General features: G+C 58.9%; 1 protein-coding gene across 3 annotated transcripts in view; it reads left to right on the top strand.

Annotated features, from left to right (window-relative positions):
- FBLN1 (fibulin 1) overlaps nucleotides 1-18,386 on the top strand; it is a 117,191-nt gene that overhangs the window by 95,050 nt on the left and 3,755 nt on the right. For all 3 annotated transcript variants that reach the window (XM_077914115.1, XM_077914114.1, XM_077914118.1), the window contains one exon: nucleotides 1,092-1,223. In XM_077914115.1, the coding sequence (XP_077770241.1) occupies nucleotides 1,092-1,223 (132 nt within the window). The remainder of the gene's footprint in view (nucleotides 1-1,091; nucleotides 1,224-18,386) is intronic.

Raw genomic sequence — 18,386 nt, 5'->3', positions numbered from 1 at the left:
ATCTCTGGCCTTGGGAGGAGCTCACCATGAGGGATTCATGCAGCAGATGTTGCCTGAGCCACCTACGTGTCAGGCTCAGGGCCAAGCTCAGAGGCTTAATGATAAGAAAGAGCCCCCTGACCCTCTGAGGGAAGGTGTCTGATTGAGCCAGCATGACTAATCCCACATCTACATGCTGTGCAGTGTTCCCTGGGGTAACACAGGAGCACGTCGGAACATAGCACCCGGTTGGGGGGTTGGTGGCAAGGGCAGGAGAGGCTCCCCGAGGACGTGGTTGCCTGAAAGGGCAGGTGGCCCCCTGCTCCCCTACCCACTAACTCGTTCCTCTGGAGAGAGGAGGCACAGGATCCCTGCAGGGTGGCACGGACGTGGGTTTTAGAAAAATCACTGACTAGTGTTTGCCTTGTGCAAAATGACAGTTTCCACCAAACCACATACAAATCCTTCCCAAACCCCTAACGGCCGCTTGTGTGGCCTCCCAGCCATGCTGCTGTGTGAGTTGATTCTGCAGGGAGTCGAGTGTGGCCAGAGATGCCCCTTAACATCTCAGGCCCAGGAAATCCTGACCTTGACCTTTAGAGGGAGGGCACTGGTGGTCTGCCCCCTTCCCTCTGCAGATGGGGAAACTGAGGCCCACACAGGTGCCATGTCCAGATCGCCCAGAGCCAGGTTAGGATGGGGGCCTGGTGATGAACACGGCCACCGAGCTGCCCAGCCCACCCCAGGAAGGGGCTTTTCTAACCTGCTTTGCCCCAGGGGCAGGAGACCAGCCTGCTCTGTTGCCCTTGCTGACCTCTGTCCCCTTGTCCCCACATCCACTTCCCTCCCCCTTCTTTGCAGCTTCGTGAAGATTTATGACTAATTCCCGATTGCTCCCTGGCCCCCGCACCTCTATCCCTTAAGCTGCAGGACCTTAGGGAAGATCCAAAACCAATGCAGGCCTCCGTTTCCCGCTGATTGGAAGGGGGGTAGGCCATGACCTGTGAGCCCTCAGGACCCCACCACCCCGTCCATACAGGGCTCCCGGGCGCTGGGCTCTCGTGACCCAAGGGTGCATTGCCGGGGTTCCCATGCCGTGCTTCTCTTGCCAGAGATCATCTTCCTCCGGGCCGTCATGCCCGTGTACCCTGCCAACCACGCCGACATTATCTTCGACATCACAGAAGGAAACCTGCGGGACTCCTTTGACATCATCAAGCGCTACATGGACGGCATGACTGTGGGTGAGTGGCCGGAGATGTTCAGGTCCACCCGGACGCCTCCTCGTCCTCCCAGCCAGCGGCCTCGCGGGGGACCGTTTGGCTAGGCTGCTGGGAAACCTCTTTGGAGCAGCCCAGGTCGCATCTGAGCCTCCCTCCTCACACCCTCCCGTCCTTCAGGGACAGCTGGACCCCCCCCCGCCCCCCCCCCAAGGCTATCACCGGCGAGGAGGGGGATCTGCTCCTGCCTGTGCCGCCAGGCCTCCTGCCTGCCAGTGGGTGATTAAGTAGATCTCTGTGTCTCATGGCTGTGAACTGACAATATGACACAGGGGAGGTGCTTGTCTCAGGGCCCAGGTGGTCCCCGGGTCAGTGGGACCGGATCCGATAGGATTCTTATTCTTGTGGCACAACAGGAGGGATAGCAAACGGGGAGTCAGAGCCGGCGCTCTGGTCTCGGCCCTAGACCGCTCACCTTGCCGTGTGTCCTGTTATCCCTCCTGACGGGTCACACACAGCCCTTGGGCGAGGAGCCTGCTGGAAGCACAGACCAGGGCTGGGGCCGAGCTCTGGGGATAGGGGGCAAGATGGGGAGGCACTGTGGAGGCCCGGGCAGGGAAGCAGGTGAGTCTGGGGAACTGGGTCATAAGCCTCTCCCGAACTGTCACTGGGGGGAGGGTGGTGGTGCGTGGATTGGAAACCATCGCAGCTCCCATTCGGGACTTAGCTTTCGGACTCTGAGTATTTTTCAAAGCAGCTGAGCATTGAGGGCCAGGCCCTGCCCTCACGTGGGCCTCAGCTCCTCCATTGAGAATGGTGGGGGGCGCATTGGGCCCCATGCTGTCCCAGGCCCTGGATTCTGTGAGCTGGTGACCAGAAGGAGCAGCGTCCATGCGGGTGGCCCTGGAGCAGAGCGTTTGGGAACGAGGTCTCTAGGTGGCGCTGTTGGATCTCAGAAGCCGGGTCCCTGTGCCCCGGCCGTCCTCGACCGTTGTTAAACCCGCAGCTGGAGACAGGGGATCGTTATTCCCCTGTTGCCAAAGAGCCATTTATAGCGACTTTACAAGCTCTTAAATGGGTTTGCATGTTGTAAACATGACTGAGTCATTTAGGGGCTCCCCACCCCCAGCCGCCTCCTCCGCTAGTTGGCAGCAGGAATAATTAGTTAATTACAATTAATGGCACATTAGTCCTCGCTAGGATTCCACGGGGAGGGGAGGGCGTGCAGTTTGGCTGTCAGCAGCCATAAAACCTGCTGCTTACCCTTGAGTCACTGCCCACCCCGGGGCTGTTTCCCCCATGCTGTATGAAGAGGCCTGGGGGCCTGAGGATGAGGGCAGATGGTCGGGGGCTGGGGGCGCAGGGTCAGGCTGTGTCCTGCTTGGGCGGGGGTGGTGGCGACCCACCTGCAACGCGGGCATTCCTGCCAGCCCTGCGCTCGATGCTAGGCCGGCGGGCATGGCTGCGAGCGGCATTGCGGGGTGAATCCTGGCCTGGAACCCCAAGAGCTGGACTCAGAGCCTTCTGCTTCCCTCATTCACTCTCTCCATTTTGCTCCTTTCCCGAGCCCCCATCTGTCGCCGGGCCCGGGCTGGACATTCGTGGGGACAGAGGTGAATGAGCACCACTGCCTGCCCCCTGAGGGCTTTGCATTCCAGCGGAGGAGAGAGGTGGCCCCACAAATGCACCCAAGGGCCCACGGGGGCTCCTTGCAGGGCTGACACCTTCCGTTCCCAGCTCCATCCCTCCTGGGTCACCCAAGTCGGGCCTGGCAGCAGCTGGGCCCAGATTCAGTGCCCACCAGTGCATTTTTCTAGCCACATCCGTGCTCCAGACAGACTTCACCTGGGAGCCTCCGTCTCTCGGCTTCCCATCCACTGGGGCAGAAAATCTCGGCGTGTCGGAGCCTGGAGGCTCCTGGAGACCATCCCTTCCCGCTTTTCTGTAGAGGGGTAAATCGAGGCCCGGAGAGGGAGGAGGGTGTGCCAGGTTTCTCATGGTGCCTCAGGGCAGAGCAAGGCACAGCGGGGAGCCCCTGGGAGGAATGTGGGTAAGGCCACAAAGACTGAGCGGCCGTCCCTCACTGCACCTGGTCACGCGTGCCCTGGTCTTTGGAATCTGGGCTGGTTCTGCGTGGAGGGGGGCCCGGGGTGGCCCTGGAGGAGTCGTCCTGCTTCCAGGTAGGCCCGGCACCCCCTGCCCCTCAGTCTATTGCAACACACGCATCTGACCAGGGTCCCAGAGTTTGCCTCCTGCCAGTGTCATCCCCCAAGTAGAGGCCGGAGGCCACAGGAGTCCAGATGCCAGGGTCTCACCGAGGTGGGACTCGGGGCCATGTTTCGGGTTGGACTCTCATCTCCTTGCCCGCCGGTCACTGCCTTATTTCTCTGCTCAGGTCTCTTCCCACCTCTTTCCCTTTTCCTCCTCTGTCCCAAAAAACTCCTGTGTCCCCTGGGAGCTTCTGGGCCCCGGGGGTAGCTGGGCTGGCATTGCTGGCACTGGACACGGGCACAGCTCTACAGCGACAGGCCTGTCCACCTGCCGTGGCTGGTTCGCTGCTGGACTTGAGCCCAGGCAGGAGCGGCCTGCGAGCCACAGCCAAGCATGTTTACCTGCACCCCACTCAGCTCTCACAAGTGCCTCCAGGGATGGGTGTGATTGTCGCCCTTGGGCAAAGGAGGGAAGGCAGATAAATAACCACCTGAGAGGAGCCTCTGAAACACTGTGGGGCCTGGGTGTTTGCAAACTTGTTTTTGGTGGCTTGGTTCTCATTTCAAGCAGTGTCTTAGACAGAAACGCTTTATGTCAGTGGAAGGGAAGAAAATGTTTTCCAGGGCCACTCAAGCCTCTGTATCTGCTGTGCCTGGCAGGATTTAGGGGACTCCTGGGCCCCGCGAGAACCAGTGTGCAGCCCCATGCTGCCTGTAGTGCCTGGGAAGGGACCCAGACCTACTCACAGGTGTTGGCTGAACACCTGCCCACTGTAGGCCGTGCCCCGTACGGGCACTGGACACCGAGGTCAGGAAGGCTCCGTGGAGGAGGTGAGGTCTGAGCTGAATCTCCACAGATGTGTTTCCTCCCCGCCACAACCCTGTGGGAGGAAGGGCCAGAGACAGCAAGAGGCTCGTCCTCCGCTCCTTGGCGTTGGGGACAAAGTGGGCCAGAGCTGGATGCTCCCCAAACACCTGGAGCCCACCGACTGCTCGGGCTGACTTGGGCAAAGTGACTGAGGGTTTGGGTCCCAGAGAAATAAGGCGTGTACAGGCTGCCAGGACCCTGAGGCCATGGAGCTCATCCTTGCCCCAAATAACAGCAGAAGAAAGTGCCCCGAGTCCACTCAGAACCTAAAAGGGCCAGGCCTTCCCCTAATGTATCCTTGAAAAGCCCATTCTTAGGGGGGATAAAGGCGGCTCTGCAGCAGGGCCGAGCCTGCTGTCTGCAGAAAGCCCGAGCGGCCATCCTCTTGCATTCCTCCTTAACCAGCTGTCAGTGAAAAATGAAGAAAGCATTTTTAGCTTGTGCAAAAATGCCCTCTTAATGCCTCAGGTATTCTGGGGCCACGACAAAGCCTCCTGCATCCAGCCCCGGATTCGTGCCTCGCTCTGCGGGCTACTGGCTGCAGTTAGGAGGTCCTACAGGTAGTAGCTCGGGATGGGGGGGCACCCTGGCTGAGACGGGCACGGGCAGGGTCCCGTCAGCACCTCCACACCCACTGCCGAGGGCCACCCCCTCCCCAGGCCACTGGGCCACGGCTGCCCACGGAGCCCCGGCCCTCCCTGCCACCCTCCCTCCAAGGACAGGAAATCTGTCTATACCAGGGGTCAGCTTTGCCAGCATTTCTGTGAAGACCTCCCCGCCCCGCAAAGCCAAGAGGAGCTAGTTGCTTTCTAGACTCATCTTTCAATTGTGTAGAGGCCCGCGGGCAGGTGGACGGGGGACCTAGTGGCTTCTCGAGAAGCATCCCCACCGGCCACACACCCGTCTCGTGCACTGAGGGTCCTCGTGGAGCCCGAGCACCGTGGGGGCTGGGACCCCGCTTCCCCATCAGGCATGGACATACAGTAAGCGATCGACTACCCAAGGCCGTGCTGGAAAGACAGGAGCGCCCCGGCTCGCACGGGCTCCGTAGGTCACAGCCTCCTATAGCGCGGACCCTCCCTGGCAAGAAAGGGCCACCAGGATGTGACCGAGCCATGATTCCGCAAGGTCCACCCTGGGTCATAACATCTCACATGTCCTGTTCTTACTGGAATCCTTCACGCCCGGCCCCTGGAGAGAACAGCCCTAAAACTACTAGGTAGTTAGCTCTCCCAGCCTCTGAAATGAGCTGAAATAAAAGAGATGGACTTGCTAATTGTTCTCCCCCAGTAGAGTGGGGAGTTTTGTTTTTGAGTCTTTGCATAATTACCGGGAAGGCTCTAATTGTGCTAAAAACGGCGAACCCAAAAGAACAAATAAGCGTCGGCATTCCCCACGGTGTCAGCCTCGGGCCTCGTGAGGTTTTCACCAGTCTTTCCCATTGACCTGGGCCCTGAGCGTCCCCGCCCCATGGCTTCGGAGACCCTGGAAGTAAACGATGGCGTGTAGCTTTCCAGCAGGCGCGAGCAGCAGCTCCCCACGCAGGCTGCTCCCCTGAGCTGCCCGCGTGTCTCTTCCAGCAGCCGTCCTCCCTTCCCTCTGATCACATCGAGGAATCTGCAAGCAGCCAATGTTGGCCGCGCCAACGTGGCTCCCTGGTGCCCGGGCAGCCTCAGGGCCGGAGTCAGGGGGGTTGGCAGTGGGCATCGCCGGGGTAGGGGCACCGGGAGTGAGCAGTTAGCTGTCTCCCCCACTCCACAGTGCTTCCTGAGCACCTACTATGTGCTGGGAGGGGAGCACGCAGTCTCAGCCTCTAGGGAGGCTGACCGTCCCTAGATAGTGGCAGGAGAGCGCAGAGGTGCTGTGGGGGCAGAGCCTGGTCACCCCACTGGGGCAAATCTTTGCATGCTGCATGGAGGAGGCAGCCCCTGGATGGTGCAGCCCTGGCTGGGTGAAGCGTCAGGGCAGGCTGCCCCAGGACCTTGTCTCCTCCCTCTGTGGGGTGGTGTTTTAAACATCCTGACCGTATATATATACGTTTCAAGGGGGTGGGTGTGGTCTTAACTCAGAAAGTGTGGCCCTGAAGCTTCAAGACAGCCTCTCCCACGTGAGTCTTGGTCTGTCTCTGCCCAGGTGTCACTCGGCGGGGCGCCGTCAGTGTGGGCGCAGGGCAGCAGCTCTCAACGGTAACCTCTGAAAGTTCTGGGGTTTGCAATAATGTCACGCTCTTCACGGACCCAGGCACCTGGCAGCACAGGGGCCAGATGCAGGTCGGGTTTTGATCCCCGGTGACCGCACACCTGCACATGCGTGCACACGCACCAGCTCTCCCTCTGCTGCCCACCGAGTGTGTTGTACCTGGAGGTCTCGCCGACGCCGTCGCCCTACCACCAAACCTCCCGCGTAGCCCAGGAAACACGTGGAGGCCTCCTGTGGCCAGGCCTCGGTCGGCTCTAGGAGCCTGAGGTAGTTGAGAGGGATACATCCCACACCATCTGCTTGCTCCCAGCCCGAGAGGGAGGCAGACACCAAACCAGAGGCTTCCCATACAGTGTGGAATGTGCTGGACATGCAGACGAGAGGCAGCCCAGCTGGCCTCGCAGAGCAGTCAAGGGAGGCTTCTCGGAAGAGGTAACGCAAGCCTTGGGTCTTGAGAGCCGAGTAGGGGTGAGCCAGGCAGAGGTATCCCTGGCCCAGGGGCAGCACAAGAGGCAGTGGGTGGGAAGCACCCTGCACAGCCGGTGCTACCAGAGTATGGAGGATAAACTACGGGAGCAAGAAGAGAAGTGGCAAGGGGTCCCAGGGCCAGGCCTCCACGGACTTCTATGGCCAGCAGGGAGCTACTGGAGGTCTGCCATGCTCCTTGGGAGGCTCCCACTGCCCGCAGTGCTTCTAGATCCCTCTGCAGCCTCCTGCAGCCAGAGCTGGTGGTTGTCCCCACTTCGCAGATGAGAAAACTGAGGTCAGTGGAACTAGGCTGCTTGCTTGCCAGGGCCTCTCAGCTGGGGAGCATTTGAGGATGCAAGTTAGACCTGAGCCACCTGTCTCCAGGGCCTCCCACCCCTGTGGACCTCATGGCACAGCCCTGTTTTCATCTAGTCTACACCAGCCAGCATCTATACCACTGGCCTCTGTCAGCAGCAGTCAGACGGGGTAGGTAGTGAAGCCTCTCCTTTTGAGCAGCGGTGGTGCTCCTGGCCATGGGGTCTTGGGCCTCGGGCCACCCCTTTGTGAGTAAAGAGCCCCTTGCTTGTGGGCAAGCCCAGGTGGTCAAGAGGTGAGGTTTGACCCATGCTGAGGGAGGGAGCAGGCTTCTCTGCTTCTCCACCTGCACGGTCCTGACTCATTCTTGTTCCCACAGGCGGCCACACCAGGGGGCCACTGCTCGGCACCCTTGGGCCTGCCTCTTCCCAGTCTGCCCACAGGGGGCAGGTGAGGGGGGTCCAGGGCTGTACTGGGGGGCCGCTCAGCCCGGGGCTGAGCTGCACCCCTTATGGGCACTTGCAGCGAAGGGGGTTTGTTGGTGGGCTGGGCAGGACGCTCTGGCTGGAGACTCGCGTTAATTATAACCTACGAGTCTGAAGACAAATTCGGACCCCACTCCATTTGTGAATTTGTTCCTGGGAAAGCCCTCGGGTCCGACAGTGTGTGTGCACGTGCAGCATGTGTGTCTGGGGTGTTGTGAGTTTAGGAGTGAGTGTATACAGGTGTGCGTAGGCATGGGTGTGGCTAAGGGTCGGCATGAGGATGCAGATGAGCGTGTGGACGCACACGGGGTTTGATTTCCAGATGTTTGGTACTTGCTGGAGGAGGGATAACACCGTAACATCAAGCCTCGGCCTCCCGTCCCCGATGCAAGGCCGCCCTGAGCCCAGGGGCAGGATCTGGAGGTTTTGCTGGGGAGTGGGCAAGTCGCCTGGTGCCCCCGTGTGCATCCCCTCATCCCCACGCACAGAGCCCACCGCTTGTGAGCACCCCTTGCGCTGCCCTGCGGGATGGTGTCGCTGCTTCTGTAAGAGAAAATCAGAGGGCTGGCCCCGGGGCCTGCAGCCAGTGCTTCAGAGCTGCAGCTCCCAAGCAGGGGGGCCTGCCCCGAGGTCCTTGGCTTCGTGGGCAGCTCTGAGGGCCCCAAGGTCCCCGAGAAACTAAAGCATCCCTGTTCTTGCCCCGGGCACTGTGGCAGCTAGTCCTGTGCTCCGTAAAGTCTGAATGAATGGAGGATCATGTGATTGTCCCACTCACCTTAGGGATGGTTACCTATGTCAGGAGTAGAAGGGATGTGCCCTAATTATAGACACCCATTAACGTAATTAGGCAAAATGATTATGTGAAAGCTCCTAGCAGCGCCTGGCGCACAATGAGTGTGCAGAAAATGAGTACTGATGGGACTGAAACTTCTCCGGGAGATTTTTAATATATGTAAGGATTATTACTGGTTCAAGTTTACCGTTCACTCTGTTTCAAGGTTATCTTTTGAAAGATACTAGTAGTTGGGGGTGGCCCTCTTGGGGCAAAATGTGATGGAGTCTCTGTGGCCGCAGTGCGAGCGCTGGACGTTCTGGGCTTGATTCCTGCTTCACTGTTCGCAGCTGTGTGACCCAGGCAACCTCTCTGAGCCTCAGCCGTCATCTCCGCAAAATCGCCGTCATACATGCCTTGCTGGGCTAACAGCCACCCGTGCGTATTTGAACACAGCTGGGTGGGTCGTTAGGAGATCCATGAGCGTCAGCGAGGAAGCCCTTTGGAGCTGGAGCTGGTGAGAGCTCGGTGCCCCCTGAGGGGACGACAGGCCAGGGTGAGGCAGCACCGAGAGCGTTCACCCCAAAGCGGCTCCGGCTCCCTGGGAGCTATCCAGGCCTGGGTGGGCGAGGCAGGCCAAGCCGAAGCGGGGTGCTGGAGGGCCTGCCTTCCAGGTCGTGCCATCCTCGACTTACCTCGCTCACTCAACAAGAACATCCCGAGTTCCTGCTCCAGGCCAAGCCCTGGGCTGGGTGCCCGGCGGCAAACTGACACCCAAGCCACAGAGCCGCTTTCACGAAGCTGCCTCCTGGCCTCCCCAGTATCCTGCCGTCCGAGCTCCTGTAGGCTCCGTACCTGTTCATGTCTCAGGGAGAGAGAGAAGTGGGGCGTGGCAGGGCCGCCGCGTCCAGCTGCGTGTGCTGTGCACTGCCAAGCCCTAGTGGGGTACCGCGTGCAGCCTCTTCCATGGGCAGTGCGTGCGCAACATACAGACTGGCACGCTGCAGCCCTGCTACAGCTGGTGAGCGAAGATGCCACCTCTCGGCGCCTCTGCCCCCCGCCAGAGGAGGCCTCTTTCAGAGCAAAGTGCTTGTTTGCCCAGCCATCCGGCTTCAGGCCACCATCGCTGGGTCCGGCCGGCGGGGCGCAGATCCCCTCTTTAAAATCATCACCCCCTAAGGGGTTAACCATGTGCGGCTGACCCTGTCCTGCAGCCTGATTCAGAAAGCTTGGCCCGGGATCAGTACACATTACAGATGACATTCAGAAATTCCACCTAAAAACAACAGCGCGGCTGTCCCTGCCGGGTGACGAGTGATTGGCCCTCTCCCTGCTTTCACGGCAAATCCCGGGGATTAGGCGCCCTCTCTTCTCCCGGAGGCGCAGCCCGCCCGTCACCCCGGGCCACACCCTGGCCGGCAGCCAGCGTGCTTCCCGGGTGCCGGCCCCGCCGCCTCTGGGCCTGGGATGCGCCGCGGCCTGACTTCCCCCTGAGGGTGGAGGGGCAAGGAGGGCAGGCGGGAGGGTCCCTCCGAGGGGACAGGGGACGGGATGAGGGTGAGAGGCGGCCGTGAGCTGGGGGGCCTGGGGCCCCGCGCGCACCTGACCCCGCAACCCTGCAGAGCTGGAGCCCTACGGGGAGGGCGCTCGCCACCAAGCTCCCAGGCGCAGACTCTCACAGCTGATGATGCCTCCAGGCAGCCCCCCGGGCTCACGCTGGACCCTCCCAGGGCTCAGCGGGGCTCAGTGCTTTAGAGTCCACCCAAGTGGCGCTGGCAACCCTGCTCCTGCCTTTGCTGCCCCAACGGCCCAAAGCATCCCCCCTCCCTCTGCAGTTATGCTTCCAGGTCATGGCAGATGGTGCTCTAACCACTCGGTTCCTAACAGTGCAGCCAGGGACCCTCTGCCATAGCTCCCCTCGCACCCCTACAGCCAGCCGTTGCTGGGACTGCCGGCTGCCCAGCCACAGAGACATCCTCAGCACTCTCGTCCCTTCTTTCCCTCCACTGCACTCCAGCCACACCAGCCCGTGCCTCAGGCCCCTCTCTTCTCCTGGACATTAGCTATGATATTCCCCTCTTCCTCCTCTGGGGACACTCCTATGCACCCCTCAAAGCCCAGGTCAGTGCCATCTCCTCTTGCCTGCCCTCCACACCCCCACAGGCGGAGCATTCGTCTCCTCCCCTGTGTTCCAGGCACCCTGATGGGCCTCTTTAGGGACTCTTCTCATATCCCTTCTTCCGGCAAACAGTGTCTGTGCCCTGCAGGGGCAGGTCCTGGCCCAGGGGACACAGCAGGACAGACAGACAGGCAGGCAGGCATGAATCCCTGCCACATACACATTTTATTCCAGAGGGCAGGAACAGACAAGAAACGAGTAGAATGTGTTCATGGTCAGGGGAGGCGAGTGAGAGCAGAGGAGTGGCTATATTTTTTTATTTTTATTTTTTTGAAGATTTTATTTTATTCATGAGAGACACAGAGAGAGACAGAGAGGCAGAGACACAGGCAGAGGGAGAAGCAGGCTCCATGCAGAGAGCCTGAAGTGGGACTCGATCCCGGGTCTCCAGGATCAGGCCCTGGGCCAAAGGCGGCGCTGAACCACAGAGCCACCCGGGCTGCCCAAGGAGCAGCTTTAAATTTGGTCGTCGGAGACAGTTGTCCAACACCCAAGGGTCCTGAGGTGAGGTGTACGATGACTTAATACTTCCAAGGCTCCCTCTGTGTGCAGGCCCAAGGCTCTCGTTGCCAGCTAGGCCGAGGTGATGGTGGACCCCATGTGGGTCCAGCAGAAGGGGTGACAGGGAGACAGATTCGGGCGTCACTGGGAGGGAGTGCCACGTTTTGCTCTGAGCTGGATGTGGAGCAGATAACCACACAGACTTTGGTCTGAAAAAGAGAAGACTGGCGTTGCCGTCTGCTGAGGCGGGAAGGCTGTGCTATGGGAGCTTTGGGGAGGCCAGGAGTTCAGTTTGGACTCCAGGATCGAGGTGCCACGGCCCCACGGTGGTGCGATGTGGAGTAGATGAGCTTGGGAGAGGTTAGCGTGGGGACGGTGGTTGGAGCCAAGACCCCACGAGCTCACGGAGGGAGCAGCTGTGGACACAGAGAGCAGCGGCCAAGAGCAGGCGCCACAGGTCGGGCAGGGTAGGAGCCCGGAGCCCGATGTCCTGGAGGAGGGGTCGGCATTTCCTGGAGGACGGCACACCCCTTGGATTCGGTGACACCCAGGCCGCTGGTGACCTTGGCAAGGCCCTCCCGGTGGACGGGGTGGAGGGGAGACGCTCCGAGCAGGGTCGCTGGAGGTCCCTTCTGGAAGATCCGTGAACAAGAGCAGAGAAATACCCATGCCTGTGGCCGGGGTGCTGTGCCCGTGGCCTTGTGCATTCCTGCCAGACTTGCTCTTCCACGAGTTGTGAATTCCTTGAGGCAGGACCTCCAGGGGCTCACCTGTGCAGCGCCCCGCTCCATCACCCTGCTTGTTTTCCTTTCTTGCACACGTGCGTGCACACACCCACCACACGCATGAGGAGGTCACCCAGGCCCGGCCCCCGGCCCGCTGCAGAGCCACACGCACCTGCTGACTTCCAGTCACCATGGGGTTAACGCGAGCCCAGAGCAGAGGCTCCGTGTTCCCCCCAGGGTGACCGCTGACCCTCCTACCGCTGCTGCGGTCACCCACCTTTGGAAAAGCCTTCGATATCAGCGGGCACATTCATAAATCATTCTTTATTAAAACAAAACAAAAAAACGAACTTGTTTTGGCCAAAGAGCAGTAGAGGCATGTCCTGCAAACTCAGAAGGAAAGAAAAATTTGATGATAATTCGGGTCTTCCAGCAGCCTCACCTGATGACCGTGAATGTGCCAAGGACCCAGACACTCATCGTCCCCCCCTCATCAGGAAGAGTTTCCCAGCCTCGATGTCGGGCGTTTCCAGACGGACTCTGCAAGGAGCGTCCCCTCGAGGCGGGGACTCGGGACCCCAAGTGGCGTCCTAGTTATCACCGTCATTGGACTAATAGCTAACCCTCCAGGGCCCTGCTGGGTGCCAGGCCCTCTTCCAGAACATTAGAGATGCTGCCTGTAGCAACCTGGCAGGTGATTCTCCCCATCAACAGAGGAGACACTGAGGCACGGGAACAGAGAATTACTCATGCCTGTAGCCGGGGCACCGTGCCCGTGGCCTTGTGCATTCCTGCTGGACTCGGTGGCATGCTCAGGAATGCGTGCATGCTGTCGGGACCCCATGTGGGGTTCCTGTGCCGTGACCTTCCCGTGCGACCCTGGGCAAGATGAAGGCCTACTCGGGGGGTCCAGCCGGGTCCTCTGCGTATCTGAATTTCTGAGCACCCCCTGCCCCTGGCCCCCGCGCTGTTCTTTCCAGACTAACTCCCTCTCGAAGCTTCCGAGGGCTGCAGTGTCCGGGCTGGGGTGAGCACTTGTCCCAAGCTCCACCGAAGCTGCTCTCCTTACTCCCCAGCCTCTGCTGCCACACCATCCGCAGCAGGTGCTCAGGTTGGTGTTTGTCACCACGGCACCCAGCATAGTGCACGCCCAGACCGAGGGCATCGTGCTTGCAAAGGAGGGAGAGGGCACCGTGCTGTGGTCGGGACCTGGGCTTCGGGGTGCCCATGCTGCATGCCTGCGCAGAAGGAGGGCCCTCTGGAGAGCGGAGGGCGGGACCTGCCCCTCTCTGGCACCCCCAGGTTTCTAACTCTAAGTCAGGTTGACAGCAAGGTGAGCTCCACCTGCTGTGAGCTGGGGGCCATGGTGGGTGAGACGTGATTTTTTTTTTGGCAGAGCCACACCACACCCCCAGGGTGCGACCTTTGGATTCGACCTGTGTTCTGGAAGCCTGGGTGCAGCCACAGCAGGGCAGTGGGCCCTGACCTGAGCAGAGCGGGGCCGGGCCTGGAGCAGATGGGGGGTCTGCAGAGTCTGGCAAATGGAACCCGTCTGCCTCCGTGGTGACTGAGCGGGAGGGATGGAAGCCGGGGGGCCGCTGAGAGGGGTCCCAGTTCTCTAGAGCTGGAGGACAGCAGCTTTGGGGCAAGAGGCCATCTGGAGAGATGCGAGTGCTGGTGAGCTTGAGTCTGGGCCGCAAGGACCCCAGCAGGCAGGTGGTAGGGGCAGGAACTATTTCTCATCCCTCCCGTCACGGCCACATTTCTGGCCAACTCCGTTAAAGTCGGTGCATTAGACGGTGAATCCTTCCAGAAAAGTGCCCGGCCTTCTCTTCCTCTGGTGAGCCATGCAGCTCGGTGGAAGGGGCGGTGGCCCGGGGCCGGCTCCCTGATGCTCAGAGCTCACGCACTGGACCCACCAAGCTTGCTTCCTCCTACAGGAGCACACACGACAAGGAGGACGGGCCAGTGGACGGGAGTGGGCGGCCCGAGGACAAAGCACTGTGGAAATGTCAGCTTCCACATGAGGGAGGGTGGGAGGGAGGCAGGGAGGCCTAGCGCGGGGCCGTGTCGCTCTCCCAGACGGGCAGGGTGGCTGCAGGGCACAGCCTTGGACCTGCCCCGTCCAAGCTGCTGCAGCTCACGGGGGGCCGCTGGGGGCAGCATGTTTCTAACAGCCCAGGAGTACGGATGGTGAGTTCTGCGGAGACATGTCGAGTGCCACTTGGTATTTTAAATATGCAGCCCAGACATCTGTCCCCCTTCCGTCCAAGCCTGGGTTTTCTCAGGACAGGAAGAGAAGACAAGGTCTCGGGAGCTCAGTTCCCCTGCCGCCGATTACAGATGTGACTGCTTCATGGCTCCTTTCTCCCGTGCTTGACCCGGCCGAGGGCAGCACGTTCTGGAAGATTCCTGCACATCATGTGGCATTGTGAGGAGGGAAGAGACGCGGTGGGGAGGTGGGAAGAGCTGGCCTTTGGGGTCAGTCCCAGCTGGATGGCTTCCAGAGCTGTGCACCGTGTGACCTGGGACATCAGGCCTTCAGAGCCCCCTCTCCTCCCCCCAGGAAGGGCGGGGATGGCCTGTTCCCCTCCGCACTGTGGTGAGGACTGCAGAAGCGATGGGCATAGGGGATCCACCCCTTCCCCTTCCCCTTCCCCTTCCCCTTCCCCTTCCCCTTCCCCTTCCCCTTCCCCTTCTCCTGCTGTGTGTCCCTCCCCCAGACCATCCAGGCTCTAGTTTTGTTCTGTTCTAAGTAATCTCTAGGCCTGACATGGGGCTCGAACTTGCAAGCCCGAGATGAGTCGCACACTCTTGCCTGAGCTGGCCAGCGCCCCATCTAGTTTTCTGGCTTTTTTATATCAGCATACAACATACAGCAGTGTATCTTCGTTTCCTCGAGTTCTCCTCTGCCACTCGTCTACGCCCGTAACCCTCATGTGCAGGGATCGTTATTTGTGCCAAAGGAACTTGAGACATGGGCGATGATTTGCTCCTTCTTGGTTGCCCGTCATGCGTGTGTTTGGTGTGACCGCTTGGGTCTCCTCTGACCTAGGGGACGTCTGTCCCTGCACCTCGTCCTCAGGGCCCGGCGCTCCCCCTTCCTCCCGGCCCTCCCTGTCCTGGGCTCTGCGTGGCAGCCACCAGGGCCAGACAGTGCGGCCCAGCTCTCCCTCGTCCCCACTCCCCCGACCACCACGGAAAACTCGGTGACCATTGCCACTGTGCGTTCTCTCCCCACGCTCCGCTTTCTGGGTGACACTTTTCCATTTTATAAACTGTGCTTTGTGCTTTGGTGTCACGTTCATTCACTCACGCGTTCAGCAAATGTGGGCTGAGGGCCTCCTGTGCGTCCGGTACAAAGTAGAACGAAGGGCCCTCTCTGTGCCACAGACCAGAGACACAGGAGTGGCCAAGAAAGATCGAGCCGTGGGGGGACTGCTGGCCACCAGGAGAGCAAATAGCTCCCTAATCTGGTTTCAAGCAGTGACAGCTTCTCAGTCTTTTTATGACGTGGGCTCGTGACTTTCTTACCTCTATCTTTGCTAAGCCGGGTCTCTCTTAAAAGCACAGTTAATGTCCACTGACATGAGAGAACCACAACGTCTCTTGATCATCACCTGGTTTCCTAAAATCCTCTCTGACAGCCCCATTCACGCCAGTATTCCTTGTCAGTCGGAATCACAGGACTTCTGGGTTGAAGGCTGAACTCAAGAGCGCACAGCGACTTGCACGGGGTCACACCACTGGTCAGCACGGAACCAGCCGAGGAACCCACGGGTCTCTCTCTCTGGTTCAGCGTCTCACTGTGAGACCCATGCAGACAGCTCCATCGCTGCTTTTCATCCTTGCACACAACAGATGGGCATCGAGTGCCGCGCCAAGCGGCAGACGCCGGGGGATGCCCGGGAGTGCCAGGAGTGCAGACCTCAGACCCCATGAGGTGATGAAGGTCCCCCTGTTGGACCCATGTGCTTCGTTTCAGGTCCTGGATCTGGTGCCTCAGCTGCAATGCACAAAGCAGAGACGAGACGTGAAGGCGAAGTGCCCGAGGGGCCTACATTTTTCAAAGGGGAAAAAAAAGGCTTAATTATATCTTTAAGAGGCACAGACACGCCGAGAAATACCAGCAGCGTCTGAGACCCGAAGCAGAAATGCCAAGGACAAGGATTTGGAAGATTAACGCAGTTGAACTCGGCACCACGGCCTTTTTTTTTTTCTTCCGGGGCTCTGGAGAGCTGGGGAGGGACACACCCCAGCGGGTCAGACGGACACGCCAGGCATGATGGAAATGCATTTTGCTGCCAGGCTGGTCATTAAGTACCGTCCTTTGGAGCCTTCAGTGGCTCCTCCTTCCTTCAGGACGGAGTTTTGTCTTCCCTCCTAGGTTGGGGGAAAGCTCAAGCTCTGCTCTTCTTTCTTTCCTCTTGTCTTCTTTCCTCCTCTGCCTTTATCCCACTCAATAATCATGATGGAGCTCCTACTGTGCCCCGCCCCAGGCCCTGTGATGGGGAGTGTGGGACAGAGATGAACCAGGTGCAGATGCTGCCCCTGAAGGAGGAGCCAACTGTGTAGCTTCCCTGCCACAGGCAGATGTGGCATTACAGCCAAGGGACACCGGGTATCAGGTACCCCAGGGCTGGGGAGGCTTCATAAAAGAGGACATAAGCAGTCCAGCTGGTCCCCAGTGCCTGGCACATAGCAGATGACAATATTATATCTGCAGAATCAAGTCGATGGGTGGAACTGGGCCCCTGGGGAGGCTTTCCAGTCTCTGCGGTGCCACAGATGGGCAGCATATCTCTTTCTTCCTCCCTCCGTTGTTTCTCAGCAGTAGGAAGGTTGTTGGTGGTTCTGAATGAACACTGGTCTAGAGTCAGTGGTGGGGAGGAAGCCAGGAGATTGCAGACCCAGATTCCTGGTTCTGTGAGGCCCCGGGAGCAGGCCGTGACCACCTCCTTAGCCTCATCTGCCTTTCTCTCCCCAGGATTGGCACTGTTCTGAAAACTGGCCTGAACCATCATTTTGGGGGGTTTGTGCATGCCCTTCCTGCTTCCTAGGCTCATAATTATTCTTCAAAATCCAATTTAAATGTCTGTAGAATCTTAACCCTTACCTGTGCAGAATGTTATCTAATGCATGGATGGATGGGTGCATGGGTGGGTGGATGGATGGATGGATGGATGGATGGATGGATGGATGGATGATGGATGGGTGAGTGAGTAGAGTAGGCAGGTAGATAGATGGATAAATGGTGGATGAATGTGTAGATAAATGGATGGATAGATAAATGGATGGATGGGTGTGTGGGTGGATGGATGGATGGTGGATGGATGGATGGATTGGTAGGTAGGAAAGCTGTAAAGAAGTAATACCAGGAGAAGGCCTGAGTTTGGTCAAAGGGAAGACTAGGAGGTGAAATTCAAGCTTCAACTACCTGGGAATGGAGGGAACATGTTCACCCAAACCAGAGCTCCAGGGGAGGCGTGACTGGGCAAAAGAAGTAGTGGTCAGGTCCACAGAATGGGTGTGGCCTGGAAAAGGAGCGCTGGGTTAGCTGGGGTGGTGGTTAGAGGTGGGCATTCAGGGCAGAGGAAAGGGGTAGAGAACTCCTTCTCGTGAAGTGGGGGGAGGGGCGGTGCAGAGGGCCAGGCAAGGGACACACTTCTGAGCTATGGACATCCACGCCTTCTTGTTTCACACTTGCAGCACGCGTGTTTGTGCCGCCTTAATCATTTCTCTGGTTAAATGCAAAGGCCCTGCGGAAACCCCGGCTCTGAATGTGACCTGCATCAGAAGCTGAGCCCACCTCCCAGCGGCCCTCCCAGCACCCCTTTCACTGACGCAGCCCCTGGCTCCTTTCTGTGCCTCTTTTGTCGTAGCACTCAGCTGTGGCCGAACAACGAGCCACTGCTTGGCAGAGACCAAACCTCAGAAAGCGCCCAACGTGATAGATTCAGGTGCAAGCACTTTCTACACATTCGGGGCTTTCCTTTCAGTACGATTTTAAAATCAAATCCAATAAAAATCCCCAATACTTGCTCTATTTTTCCATCATGCAAGAAATCAGCCATACTTTGAAAATCAGATCCCATTTAAATTGGAATTAGAATGCTTTTTGCTGGACAGTAATCATTTCTGAAGGGGACAGAGGAGTATGTCCTTCTGCTTGTTTTGTTTCTGATTTTGAAGGTTGCTGTTTTTATTTTTTTATTTTTAAATTTTATTTATTTATTCATGAGAGACACGAAGAGAAAAGCAGAGACACAGGCAGAGGGAGAAGCAGGCTCCGTGCAGGGAGCCTGATGTGGGACTCGATCCCGGGACTCCGGGATCACGTCATGGGCCAAAGGCAGACACTCAACCGCTGAGCCACCCAGGTGTCCCAAGGTTGCTATTTTTAATCTCTGTTTCACAGAAGAGCAAATTAAAACGCAGGAAGGTTAACAAACTCTTCTGGGATCG

The sequence above is a fragment of the Canis aureus genome, chromosome 11, assembly GCF_053574225.1.
Source record: "Canis aureus isolate CA01 chromosome 11, VMU_Caureus_v.1.0, whole genome shotgun sequence".
NCBI classification, from domain to species: Eukaryota; Metazoa; Chordata; class Mammalia; order Carnivora; family Canidae; genus Canis; species Canis aureus.
The sequence above is the reverse complement of the archived record's forward strand: the minus strand, read 5'-3'. Positions and strand labels throughout refer to the sequence as shown.